This window comes from Protopterus annectens, chromosome 17.part0, assembly GCF_019279795.1.
Source record: "Protopterus annectens isolate FY-2018-M chromosome 17.part0, PAN1.0, whole genome shotgun sequence".
NCBI lineage: Eukaryota > Metazoa > Chordata > Ceratodontiformes > Protopteridae > Protopterus > Protopterus annectens.
In genome coordinates this window covers 710,459,988-710,474,071 of record NC_056751.1, presented here as the reverse complement: position 1 = coordinate 710,474,071, position 14,084 = coordinate 710,459,988, and the positions used below count along the sequence as shown (strand labels likewise).

General features: G+C 36.5%; 1 protein-coding gene across 2 annotated transcripts in view; it reads right to left on the bottom strand.

Annotated features, from left to right (window-relative positions):
• Positions 1-1,100: 1,100 nt before the first annotated feature.
• KCNJ9 (potassium inwardly rectifying channel subfamily J member 9) overlaps positions 1,101-14,084 on the bottom strand; it is a 522,122-nt gene continuing 509,138 nt past the window's right edge. For both annotated transcript variants that reach the window (XM_044059660.1, XM_044059661.1), the window contains one exon: positions 1,101-3,481. In XM_044059660.1, coding sequence (XP_043915595.1) covers positions 3,120-3,481 — 362 coding nt within the window. In that variant the 3' untranslated portion in view covers positions 1,101-3,119. The remainder of the gene's footprint in view (positions 3,482-14,084) is intronic.

Below are 14,084 nucleotides of genomic sequence, written 5' to 3'. Positions count from 1 at the left end.
TATGGCCCTGCTTGACTTTGGAAGTAAGCACCATAGGTAGCAAGAACTTTTAAATGTGTCTTCTTAAAGGTGTATATGGCTAGGTTTCTTATGGTCTCTTTGATTGCTTGCCTAGTACTTTTCTTGTGTTCCATTCCTGAAGACCTCTGGCATTCTAGAACAGACAGAAAATTCAGAGCCAGGCATCATAGATATCACCCATAAGGGTTACAGAATTTTTTTCTGCAGTATCCTAACATGCCCTTGTCCAAAATTGTGGTATAGTCCCTGCTATGCTGTATCAAGTGGTGTACGCAATTCTACACATCCTCAGCTCTATCCAGAGTGCATGACCACTCTATGGTAAGCTTGTGCTCCGAAACCCCTTGATGAAGATGGTGCTACTCTAATCCTTAACACAGGTGAAGCTTTTGCTATGAACTTTGCCTTCTCTCCACAATAGAAGCTTCAATACCTGGGTTGTTTACCAAACTCAGGTTACCCGGGTATCCATCAGAGACAGATCATAAACTCCACAGAACAGGCCTCAAGGGGATATTTCTCACCTGTAAACATAACTAAAATGCTACACTCAGTGGAACAGGATGACCATTTATGTGCGGATATCTTTGATGACTGCATATATGCCTTTACACAATAGCAGTATGTTCCCTATGGAGCCCTCAGGCATAAAAAAGTACGGCTCTTTCAGGATACGAATAGATAATTCTAAAACAAAAACATTAACAGCAGTTTCACTTTATCACACAGCACTCATCCTCATTAAATGTTTGGACACCTGTCGGGTGCAGCATGTCAGGGAAATATTGCAAATTAGTCATCTGGCATGAAATTTAGAAACAACAGCAGGTGCTAAGACACAAAGACAAGCAGGTGAACCTGTTCAGAAAAGCAGGTTCTAGTAAAACAACATTATACTAAAAATTCTTCATTGCCATCTTTCAACATGTCAGAACCTCTACAGGCTAATTAAGGTTACTAATCCAAATTGGAATACGGGTTGAAATCATTGTCCTACACAGATGCCAACATATACATGCACTGGATAGCATTGTATTACACACAAAAAGTAAGGAACATAAAAAACATGCTTTCACAAGTATTTCATAGCACTGTATTTACATAGTTTCTGCATGGTCCTAAAATATTGTGCTTAGTAACAACAAAATATATTTAGACTTCCACCTTTGGCTACACATACATCCAGTTAAACAAATATAGGTTTTCATCTTGCTAGGAGTTAGACGATCCTCTGCGGTTCATTCTTGATTTTTTTATTAGACATCGCCTGTTTGGAAGTCCAGTCTGTGCAAAGAAGCAATGTGCAATCTCTTCTCAAAAATCTACCTGAAGGGTTAAAAACTTGACAGTTGTAGAGCTTTAAACATTTTAATCTACAGGCTAGATGAATTGCAGGCTATCTGTACTGTGATCACTATAATGCAAAAAAAGGAAATATAAAGGGTCTCACAACAATGGAAAAAAGACTAAATGCATTGGTGAAAAATGAGGGGGTGACAGCACAGAACAGAGAAATCTCTTGTTTATCCTCTGAGACTGGTATGATGGGAGAGAGAGGCGGCACAGTCATATGCATGTACTGTGATGTATTTCATGCTGGTAAATTGTGCTGAAGTCTGAAATCATCACTTTATCAACAGCAGCACCTACACTAATGAAACGATAAATACAGGCTTCTCTGAACAACTCATATATTTAGATATAACAAAACAGAAGAGAAAATGAGGACTGCACCATTAAAAACTAGCACTGTTTGTGGTAGGAACAATGCAAATCGCCACTACAACTGCTGCAGGTGACTCACATCTACTACAGGTGAAAAGGTCATTGATTTTCTACAGTAAGTACCCTCTGTTTACTTACAGGCTAGCTGCAGCACTCATGCTCATGTGTGTGTGTGTGTGTGTGTGTGTGTGTGTGTGTGTGTGTGTGTGTGTGTGTGTGTGTGTGTGTGTGTGTGTGTGCATGAAGATGTGTTTCACTGTTTGTCTGTGTGTGGGTAGGGGCTTACAGCTTGGGGAAGATACAACAAGTCAAAGGAAGGCTTTCTCAGGAGTCTCAGGCTTTTACTGATGGTGAAAGGTGATTAATAGAATCTGTGATGGATGCTCTAGATTCCCAGCAGGATGTCATAGTGTGCGGAGGTGCACACACATACACACAAATACACAGTTTGTGAAGTATTTAGATATTATATGAGGGAAAACCCCTTTATCTTTTCAGTGGTTTGAGTAAACATGGGTCAGATAAAGAAGGGTACAGAGTTAAATAATTACTGCATACACATCTTCACTCTCTGATGTAGCCTGCATTACTGAAATACGAGGAACACTTCTGTTTAGGCATCTCCACAGCATAATGCCTAAGGACTTAGCAACAGCAGAGCCTGACATTCTTGCAATATGCAGGAAAGGCCAAAGGAAACCTAGCATTTCTCTTTTTGTTGGAACAGTACTTCAGTTAGGACAACACCAGCTCATATAGGAAGCATATACATGCCCACAGCTGACAGAAATAATGTTTTTTTATCCTAAAATAATGACATGATCAAGAAGCTTCCTTACAATGTGTTTAGGAAGTAAACAGCCAGAGTTTTCTCCCAATCTGCAGACTTATATATTTATTACATTTGAACTGTAGTTAGCGTAGTTGCATTTCTGTTCCAAGGAAAACAGAGTGATACAGGGCTTCCTTTTGCCCTCCATTGTTTGGATGGTGAAACTCTACAAAATGTTTTTTATCTTTGTGCCTCTCTACCAAAAAAGTCATACACTTTAACTGAAAGGGGAAGACAAAGAACACAGACACCCTCTGTTTTCCCTCCAGTATGGCATGCTGGGCTTGTATTTTCATACCTGAATATTCCCACACAGCTCAGCTGTGTACAGAACTAGGGATTGTTGGTTAATATTGGTACCTGCCAAATACTGATCTTTTACAAAACATATTAATATATAACAAGTTCAACCCCATCACAAGGCATTAAAATAAGCTATTCTTTTAAAATAAAAACATTCCAGTTGCTTGAAGTCTATTTGATTTGGAAGAAAGTAGGCAAGCAATTGCAAATGGCCTTGGTAATAAACAGCAATCGTTTATCAGACTTTTGATTCATTTTCAGGGCCAGTAAGAGTGCCATTCTGCTTTTCAGAAAGCTTATGTTCCTTTTCAATGTTCTCCCTGGCAATGAGTCCTCCATCCCCTCCTCGACTATTGTCCATCTCTTCAGCCTTCTCATCTAGCTGACTTGGTATGGACCAATACAGGTAGGCATCCAAACGGGCTGCAGCCTCTGCCAGTTCCCGGGCACTGCAGGAAGGTGTGGGCACCTCAAATGTCTGGTGGAAGGCATTGTAGTCCACCTCATAAAAGCCATCTTCCAACATGAGCACTGGCATAAATCGATGTCCCCAGAGCACCTCATCCACCAAGTATGAACTGCGAGCTTGACATGTCATACCTGGAGACAGAAACATAAGAATGTAAGTTACACTTTGTTTATGGTCCTGAAATAACTTTAATTATTATATTCTAGAGTAGATGATAGTCCCCAACTCCTTAAGATCTCATCTTTTCTCATGTGAAGGCTGTCTAACTGAACATTTTTCAAGTGAACTGCATATAGGAATGTCTGTGACAGTAATTTGTTACCACCACCCTTGTTATCAGGAATTATCTTCTGACACAACATACATAATTTCTGTTTTATTTTTGTTTCTGCACTCTTTGCCACTGCTATCAATTGTCAACCATTTTCTGGTCAATCAGCCTGTTTGTTCATAATCCGAGAGGTGAGTGTTGATTAGGAGAAGCTATCATTGAAACAGCCGTTAGGGATATTTCAAGCATTTTAATGCTTTTGTGCCCTAATCCCTGCATGCGCCTGGCAAAGTGCTGGGGAAGGGATGTGCAATCAGCTGACTAAGGAAACATGCCCTCATTTTCACAAGGGGCATACTCCAATCAGCAGCTCTGACACTCCCCCAAAGCATAAGCAGTGGATTCCCCATTCTTGAAAAGGAAAATCTCATTCCCTTATTTGCCCCTGAGGGCAAACCCACCCTGGGGAGGCAAGCAGGCCATGCCCCTTATATCTTCCCCCTCTCTGCCTCTTCTTCCAGTGCAGGGTCCACAAACCAAACCCAAGTCACCTTGGTCAGGGCAATATCCCTTTGCACCGCAGAGTCAGGCATGATAAAAAAATAATGTGTTCCCATTACTAGGCCTTACGATCTGCATCTACTGTTACCAGACTGCTGCACTTCAAGTTACATCTCTATGAATTCTGCTTATAATGCTTAATATAACACCATCTATACTCAGAATGTTGCAAGGAATCAAACCTTATACCAGAGGCATATGAAGCAGTTCATTTACAGCTCAGTACATAAGTCATGTTTGATACTGCCAAACACTCCATACCGCTAAATGCTAAATTAGGATATCCATACCAATAGCTCATATCAGGGGCTCTGAACATGATGAAGGGTTTAATGATAAAGGACCTCACATGGATCCACTATTCAATTATGTTACTTTCTTCAGTTTGGAAGTTCACTCTGGATCGCTCATTCCCCAAATATTGCATGTAAATGTTCTATGTGAGACTTTTATCATGCTTCTAGGTATTACATGCATGTATCCCATTTCATTGTGCCCCAGTGCTCCTTCCTGTGTTACACGTATCCCCCTACACTGCCATATACTCATCATCTTCAGTGGTGTATCTGAGTAAAAATGTAATAAAAGGATAAGGCAAATAACATGGAATATCCCAGTTCTGTCACTAAGGAACATCCCAGTTCTGTCACTAAATTAGGATATATAGAATGTAATGCTTTAGCATTGGTATGGACCAAGAACCTAAATTAGGATATATAAAATGTAATGCTAAATTAGGATATATAGAATATAATGCTAAATTAGGATATATAGAATATAATGCTAAATTGGGATATATAGAATGTAATGCTAAATTAGGATATATAGAATATAATGCTAAATTAGGATATATATAATATATTGCTAAATTAAGATATATAGAATGTAATGCTAAATTAGGATATATAGAATGTAATGCTAAATTAGGATATATAGAATATAATGCTAAATTAGGATATATAGAATGTAATGCTAAATTAGGATATATAGAATGTAATGCTAAATTAGGATATATAGAATGTAATGCTAAATTAGGATATATAGTATATAATGCTAAATTAGGATATATAGAATATAATGCTAAATTAGGATATATAGAATATAATGCTAAATTAGGATATATAGAATGTAATGCTAAATTAGGATATATAGAATGTAATGCTAAATTAGGATATATAGAATGTAATGCTAAATTAGGATATATAGAATGTAATGCTAAATTACGATATATAGTATATAATGCTAAATTAGGATATATAGAATGTAATGCTAAATTAGGATATATAGAATGTAATGCTAAATTAGGATATATATAGAATGTAATGCTAAATTAGGATATATAGAATGTAATGCTAAATTAGGATACATAGAATGTAATGCTAAATTAGGATACATAGAATGTAATGCTAAATTAGGATATATAGAATGTAATGCTAAATTAGGATACATAGAATATAATTCTAAATTAGGATATATAGAATGTAATGCTAAATTAGGATATATAGAGTATAATGCTAAATTAGGATATATAGAATATAATGCTAAATTAGGATATATAGAATGTAATGCTAAATTAGGATATATAGAATGCAATGCTAAATTAGGATATATAGAATGTAATGCTAAATTAGGATATATAGAATGCAATGCTAAATTAGGATACATAGAATATAATTCTAAATTAGGATATATAGAATGTAATGCTAAATTAGGATATATAGAATGTAATGCTAAATTAGGATACATAGAATATAATTCTAAATTAGGATATATAGAATGCAATGCTAAATTAGGATATATAGAATATAATGCTAAATTAGGATATATAGAATATAATGCTAAATTAGGATATATAGAATGTAATGCTAAATTAGGATATATAGAATGCAATGCTAAATTAGGATATATAGAATGTAATGCTAAATTAGGATATATAGAATGCAATGCTAAATTAGGATATATAGAATGTAATGCTAAATTAGGATATATAGAATGTAATGCTAAATTAGGATATATAGAATGCAATGCTAAATTAGGATATATAGAATATAATGCTAAATTAGGATATATAGAATGTAATGCTAAATTAGGATATATAGAATGCAATGCTAAATTAGGATATATAGAATATAATGCTAAATTAGGATATATAGAATATAATGCTAAATTAGGATATATAGAATGTAATGCTAAATTAGGATATATAGAATGCAATGCTAAATTAGGATATATAGAATGTAATGCTAAATTAGGATATATAGAATGTAATGCTAAATTAGGATATATGGAATGTAATGCTGTACATCCCAGGCTTGGTATTATACAAGTTACATCATGTAACATGGCAAACACTTGTTCTTCCTCTTTCTGTCTCTGTCTCTCTTTCTCTCTCTACAGTGGGATATAGTGTGTAATATATTACATCCCATTCCTGTCACTGTAGACAGATACTAAAAGTTGCACAGTGCATCCCATCCTGCACCATATTGAGATATAACAAATGAGGTGACATATCTCAGACCTTTCACCACAGAGGCATGCAGTATTGAAAAAGGTATTTTGTAGTCCTGCATCTGTGGTTAGATACAACACGTAACATGTTACATATGATTTGAACCTCTGTTGCAAGATGCAACACATAACAAATCACATTACATACCATTCCTACCTGTATGCTGAAATGCAGCACCTAACATGTTAAATACCATTATTACCTCTGTGGTGAGACACAACACATAGCACATTATGTACCATTCCTACCTCTGAGGTGTGATATATCATATAGCACATTACATACCATTCCTACCTGTATGCTGAAATGCAGCACCTAACATGTTAAATACCATTATTACCTCTGTGGTGAGACACAACACATAGCACATTACGTACCATTCCTACCTCTGAGGTGTGATATATCATATAGCACATTACATACCATTCCTACCTGTATGCTGAAATGCAGCACCTAACATGTTAAATACCATTATTACCTCTGTGGTGAAATACAACACATAAGACATTGCATACCATTCCTAACTCTGAGGTGAGATACAACACATAACATATTACATACAATTCCTACCTCTGTGGTTGAATACAACACATAAATCATTATATACCATTCCTACATCTGTGGTGAGATACAGCACATAACATGTTACATACCATTCTTACCTGTACGAGATACAGAACCTAACACATTAAATACCACTTGAAACTCTGTGGCAAGAAAACATGCATAACACATTACATACCATTCTTACCTCTGTGCTGAGATATGCCACATAACACATTACATATTATTCCTACCTCTGTGGTTGGATACAACAAATAACATATTACATACCATTCCTATCTCTGTTGTGAGATACAACACATAACACATTACATACCATCCCTACTTCTGTGGTGAGATACAACACATTACATACCATTCCTATCTTTGTGGTGAGATACAATACATAGCACATTACATACCATTCCTACCTATGTGGTAAGATACAACACAAAACACATATACCTCTGTGGTGGGATACAACACATAACATATTGCATACCATTCCTACCTCTGTTGTGAGGTACAACACATTACATACCATTCCTACCTCTGAGGTGAGATACAGCACATAACACATTACATACCATTCATACATCTGAGGTGAGATACAGCACATACATTATATGCCATTCCTACATCTGTGGTGAGATACAGCGCATAAAAGATTACATACCATTCCTACCTCTGAGGTGAGATACAGAACATAACACATTACATACCATTCATACATCTCAGGGAAGATACAGCACATACGTTATATACCATTCCTACATCTGTGGTGAGATATAGCACATAACACTTTATATATCATTCCTACCTCTGAGGTGAGATACAACACATAACACATTATATATCATTCCTTCCTCTCTGATGACACATGACACATAACACATTACATACCATTCCTACCTCTGAGGTGAGATACAACACATAACACATTACATGCCATCCATACTTCTGAGGTGAGATACAACACAACACATTACACATAATTCTTACCTCTGAGATGAAACACAACACATAACACATATACTTCTGTGGTGGGATACAACACATAACACATTACATAGCAATCCTACCTCTGTGGTGAGATACAATATGTTACATACCATTCATTCCTCTGAGGTGAAATATAGCACATAACACATTGCATACTATTCCTACCTCTAAGGTGAGATACAACACATAAAACATTACATACAATTCCTACTTCTGTGGTCAGATACAACAAATAACATGTTACATACCATTCCTACCATTTAGGTGAGCTACAACATATTACATACCATTCATACCTCTGTTGTGAGTTACAGCACATAACACATAACATACCATCTCCATCTCTGAGGTGACATACAGCACATAACACATCGCATACCATTCCTACCTCTGCTGTGAGATACAACACTTAACACATTACATACCATTCCACCGCTGTGGTGAGATACACACATAACACATTATATACCATTGCTACCTCTGAGGTGAGATACAACACATAACAAACTACCTACCATTTCTACATCTGTGGTGAGATACAACACATAACACATTGCATACCATTATTAACTCTGTGCTGAGATATAGCAGATAACACATTACATACCATTCCTACCTCTGAATTGAGATACAGCACATAACACATTACAGAGCATTTCTAACTCTGTGTTGGGATACAGCACATAACATGTTATATACCCTTTTTATCTTTCTGGTGAGATATAACACATAACACATTGCACACCATTCCTACCTATTTGGTGAGATACAGAGTCTAACATATTACATACCTTCCTACATCTGTGGTGAGACACAGAACATAGCACATTACTTATCATTCCAATCTCTGTGGTGAGATATAATGTTACATACCATTCTTACCTCTGCGGTTGGATACAACACATAACACATTACATACCATTCCACCTCTGTAGTGAGATACAGCACATAACACATTACATACATTTCCTACATCTGTGGTGGGATACAGAACATAATACGTTACATACCATTCCTACCTCTGAGGTGAAATACAGCACATAACATATTACACACTATTCCTACCTCTAAGGTGAGATACAGCACATTACATACCACTCTTGACCCTGTGGTGAGACTCAGCACATTACACATTGCTTACCATTCCTGCATCTGTGGTGTGATACAACATATAACATACCATTCGTATTTCCATGGTTGGATACAACACCTAACATGTTGCATAACATTCTTACCTCTGTGGAAAGATGCAACATATAGCTCATTGCATACAATTCCTACTTCTGTGGTCAGATACAACACATTACATTACATTCCTATCTCTGTGGTGAGATGCAACACAACATTTTACTACCATTCCTACCTCTGTGGTGAGATACAGCACATAATACAGTACATACCATTCCTACCTTTGTGATGAGATATAACATGTAACACATTACATACCATTCCTACCTCTGTACTGAGGTGCAAGCCGCAATAGGTTACATATCATTTCTATCTCTGCGGTAAGATACAAAACATAATACATTACATACATTCCTATCTTTGTGATGAGATACAACACAACTCATAAAATACTATTCCTACCTCTGTAGTGAGATGCAAGCCACAAAAGGTTACATCATTCCTACCTCCGTGGTGAGATACAACACATAACACATTGTGAATCCCATGCCCTGGCCCAGCAATCAAGGATCCTCAATCCTCACCACTAACATCAGTGAGGGGCATCTCATATAGGAGGAAAGGATAACAAATACACATAGCAAAGTGCAATTTCCCTTAAGAGCATACAGAGATCACAGTTCAGGGCTGGTCACTCCCTTGCTCACCAGGTCCCCAATAAGACTCCCCACTGGCTCAGCTATAGGGTCCAGATCTCAGGGAGCTGGGCAAGCTAAAATCTCCAGCACCCTCTCTGCCCAACCAGTGCTTTATGTCCCTGCCCAAGTAGCTACCACACACACACTTTGAGATAATACTTTATACAACCACACAGATACTTCTGGGGAAGGCTGGCACTGGTTCTCCAGCTGTGCCCCTTTTACCTAGACTATTTGGTAGTAATCTCTGCCACCACTCAGCTAATATTTATCAGCTACCCAAAGGCCCTTAAAAGGGTGTGCAATTATTACTGTGCAATATTATTATCCAATTGATAGTATAACTAAACAGTCAAGGATTATTAGAGTGACTTGGTACATGCAATGTATTTTTAGACCTTAACTTATCTCTACACAAAGCAGCCACATTTGAAATGTTTTAAAATATTTAATAATAAATAATAAAAACACAAGACAATAATTTTTACTACACAGTGCTAGTCAAGATTTCAGAGATCACAGAGAAATACTTAAATTAATTCAGTAGTAGATTGTGAATGGTATAAGTCCAACATGGAAGTACTACTTAATGAAAATAATTTTTACTCTCCTATTGATATGATAAGTGTTGAGAACAAAGTTTTTAAGATATATGATGCACTGGATGATGCCTTGTTAAGTGAATGTGTTGATCTTGAGTTATATCATTTTCTGTATGTCAATAATCCTTTAATTCCTGTTATTAATGGCCTGCCGGAGGTACACAAGGACTTGACCGACCCACCTATGAGACCCATTGTCTCAGGAAGGGGGTGGGTCACTGAACCCTTGCCTTTGTTTGTTGAACATCATTTGAGACCCCTTGTTGATGCCAATTTATACATTCTGAGAGATAGCAAACATTTTTTGATTTGTTTATATGACTATATGAAAACAGTGAGTGATGATGCAAATTATATATTGGTTACTCTGGATGTCACCAGTTTATTTACGGTGATACCCAATGTTGAAGGCATGGAGAGTGTGCAACAATACATGGCTGCATATTCCAGTTATGATTTAAAAACTATTGATTTAGTATCTTTATTTCTAGAAATGGTTTTATAGAACAATATCTTCCTCTTCCAGTACAGTTTATTCATCCAGAATGATGGTGTGGCTATGGGCACACCATGTGCCAATAGCTACGCCAACATTTTTATGGCCTGTTGGGAGGAAGAGCATTTGTTCCAGCTAGATGGGTTCAAGAGAAATGTTGTTTTTTACAAACGGTTTGTTGACAATTTGTTTTTTTATTTGGAATAGTAGTGAGGACTCTTTATATGAGTTTTTTTACACAATTGAACAGCAGGACTGCCTATTTGAAGTTTTCTATGAATTTTTCATTGTACAATATTTCATTCTTAGATGTGCACATTGAAAGTATGTTTAATGGTCTTTTGAATATCGGAATTCACAGGAAAACCTGCTATCGTAATACTTTATTACATAGAGATAGCATGCATCCTAGATATGTTTTTAAGAATGTGGTTAAGGGCCAGGCGATGAGGGCATCAAGATTGAACCCTGATCATGATAAATATAAGAAAGAGCTCTCTATTTTGAGATCTATGTTATTAGCCAGACAATATAAACCACATGAGCTAGATTACATTCTGAATCAGGTAGATATTGACAGAATGAATAGTGCCAGTCCTTACTTCTCGGACATAAGGATGAGAGAGCAAGATATTGATGATAGTAGATATGATACACCTTATGTTAGAGTACCCATGTTTTTCTCAGTAGACGTACCCGCATTAAGTGATATAATATGCAAGCATTGGGATGTCCTGTTGTTGGAGGAGAATATACGTGATGTTGTGGGTGATGCACCCAGATTTCTCTTCAAGAATAAACAAAGTTTAAAACAGAGATGATGTTATCCCTGTTTACAGACAAGATCTATTAGTAATGAGGGTGATAAGATAACAGTGCCATGTCAGGATTGTAACCAATGCAGGTTCATTGATACCAGTGATAGTTTTATACATCCTGTCACTGGTATCATTTATTCATTCAATACTACTGCGAATTGTGGCACAGAAAATGTTGTTTATTTAGCCAGGTGCGTCACATGCACCACATTCTATGTAGGTAAGACAAATAGAAAGTTGAGACAACGTATCAGGGAGTATCTATATCATATACGTATAGGCTCGGAGCATAATGCTCTAGCAAAACATGTGAAAAATTATGATCAGACACATGAATTTAGGTTTCTAGTGTTACAATCCATTATTCCTGGACTTAGAGGTGGTGGTATTAAATGCCACACAGAAAATAGTGAGATGAGATGGATTGTAAAGCTCAGAGCTGACAAAACACCTGGGCTTAATGATAAAATACCTATGAAAAAGGCCCTACAAAAAAGAAGACTGAAAGTGAGGTAGTCATTCTATTTTTAATAGTATCAGCTACAAGAAAGTAGTTTTACACTACTTTGCATCATATTATGTTTTAGTATGTTTTAATTTGTGATAGATGATTTATATATTATGATTTTTAATCGTGTGCGTTTCAATTGTTGATTAGACTACAGGATGTGTTGTCATGAATGAATATTATTTAAATGGCTTTGTACTTTGTGAATATTTGTTAGGTCTGATGAAGCTACTTGGGTGAAAGCGCTAACCATTGCTGTACATGCCAATAAATAGATTTTTATGTTTTATACTTCAGTCTGCAGTTTGTTTATATATGAAAGTTTTGTACTAATATTTTAAATAGAGGCTGCCTTGGTTACTTCCGTGTTGAAACTGTTCGCTTAGTAGTACAGTTTTGACATCACAGAAAAACACTTAGTCTAATCTTTCTAGTTTCTATCTATTTCTAAGAGAAAACACACTTCTAAAATAACTTACATATAGAACACAGGCAGTGCTGATGAGTTGGATGGCCAAGACAAAAATGCTTAATGCCCTCTGATTCTCTCTGTTTTTAAAATCATATTCCTGGTTCCCATTACATCATTCTTCACACTTCCCTGGGTTCCCAGGCTAACAAAATTGCATTTACTTTCTTAACATCTCCTTTTGTTATCTTGCAGCTGGTCAGAAAGCAGACCAATAAAATACATTTGCATGGTTAAATCTAGCAATTTAACTCTTGGTTAAAAAAATAGAAAATATGTCTTCATCTAGACAGGCTGGAGCCGACTTTAGATCAAAGGGTCACAACATGCTTTACTTGGTCAGCTTTCTGCCAGCAGAGTGTACTGTTGTTACAATAATATTTACAGATGACAGAATTATCTCCAAAATTCTATCTGGATAGGCTGACAGCCTTCAGCCATATCTTCACACACATTGCATACCATTCCTACTTCTGTGATTAGATGCAACATATAACACATTACATACCATTCCTATCTCTGTGTAGAGATACATGTTACATTCCATTCCTACCAGGTCTATATTAAATTGTTTACAGCTTATAATGTTGACTCTGAAATGTTCGACACCAAAATGTCGAACAACGAAAATAGCGAATGGCCATATAACCGATTTCTTTCTAACAGAAAGAAATCGGTTGGCCATTCTCTGACATCTTTCCCTGAGTGTAGTGCTGTCTCAGAGTTAGAATATTTAGTTAAGGAGTGTGGGGGCACAGACCCCCATATTGAGTGGTATGAGGGCAACGCCCCCCACTAAAATATATTTTTTATGTGTGCTGTTGTTTCCATTGGAAATAAATTGGTTATATGACTATTCGCTATTTTCGTACTTCGACATATTGATGTTGAACATTTCAGAGTCAATATTGTGAGCTGTCGACAATTTAAGATAGACCCTTCCTACTTCTGTGGTGAGATGCAGCACATAACACATTACATACCATTCCTACCTCTGTGGTTAGATGCAACATATAACACATTACATACCAATCCTACCTCCATGTTGAGATACAATATGTTACATACCATTCCTACCTCTGTGGTGAGATTCAGCACATAACACATTACATATCATTCCTACCTC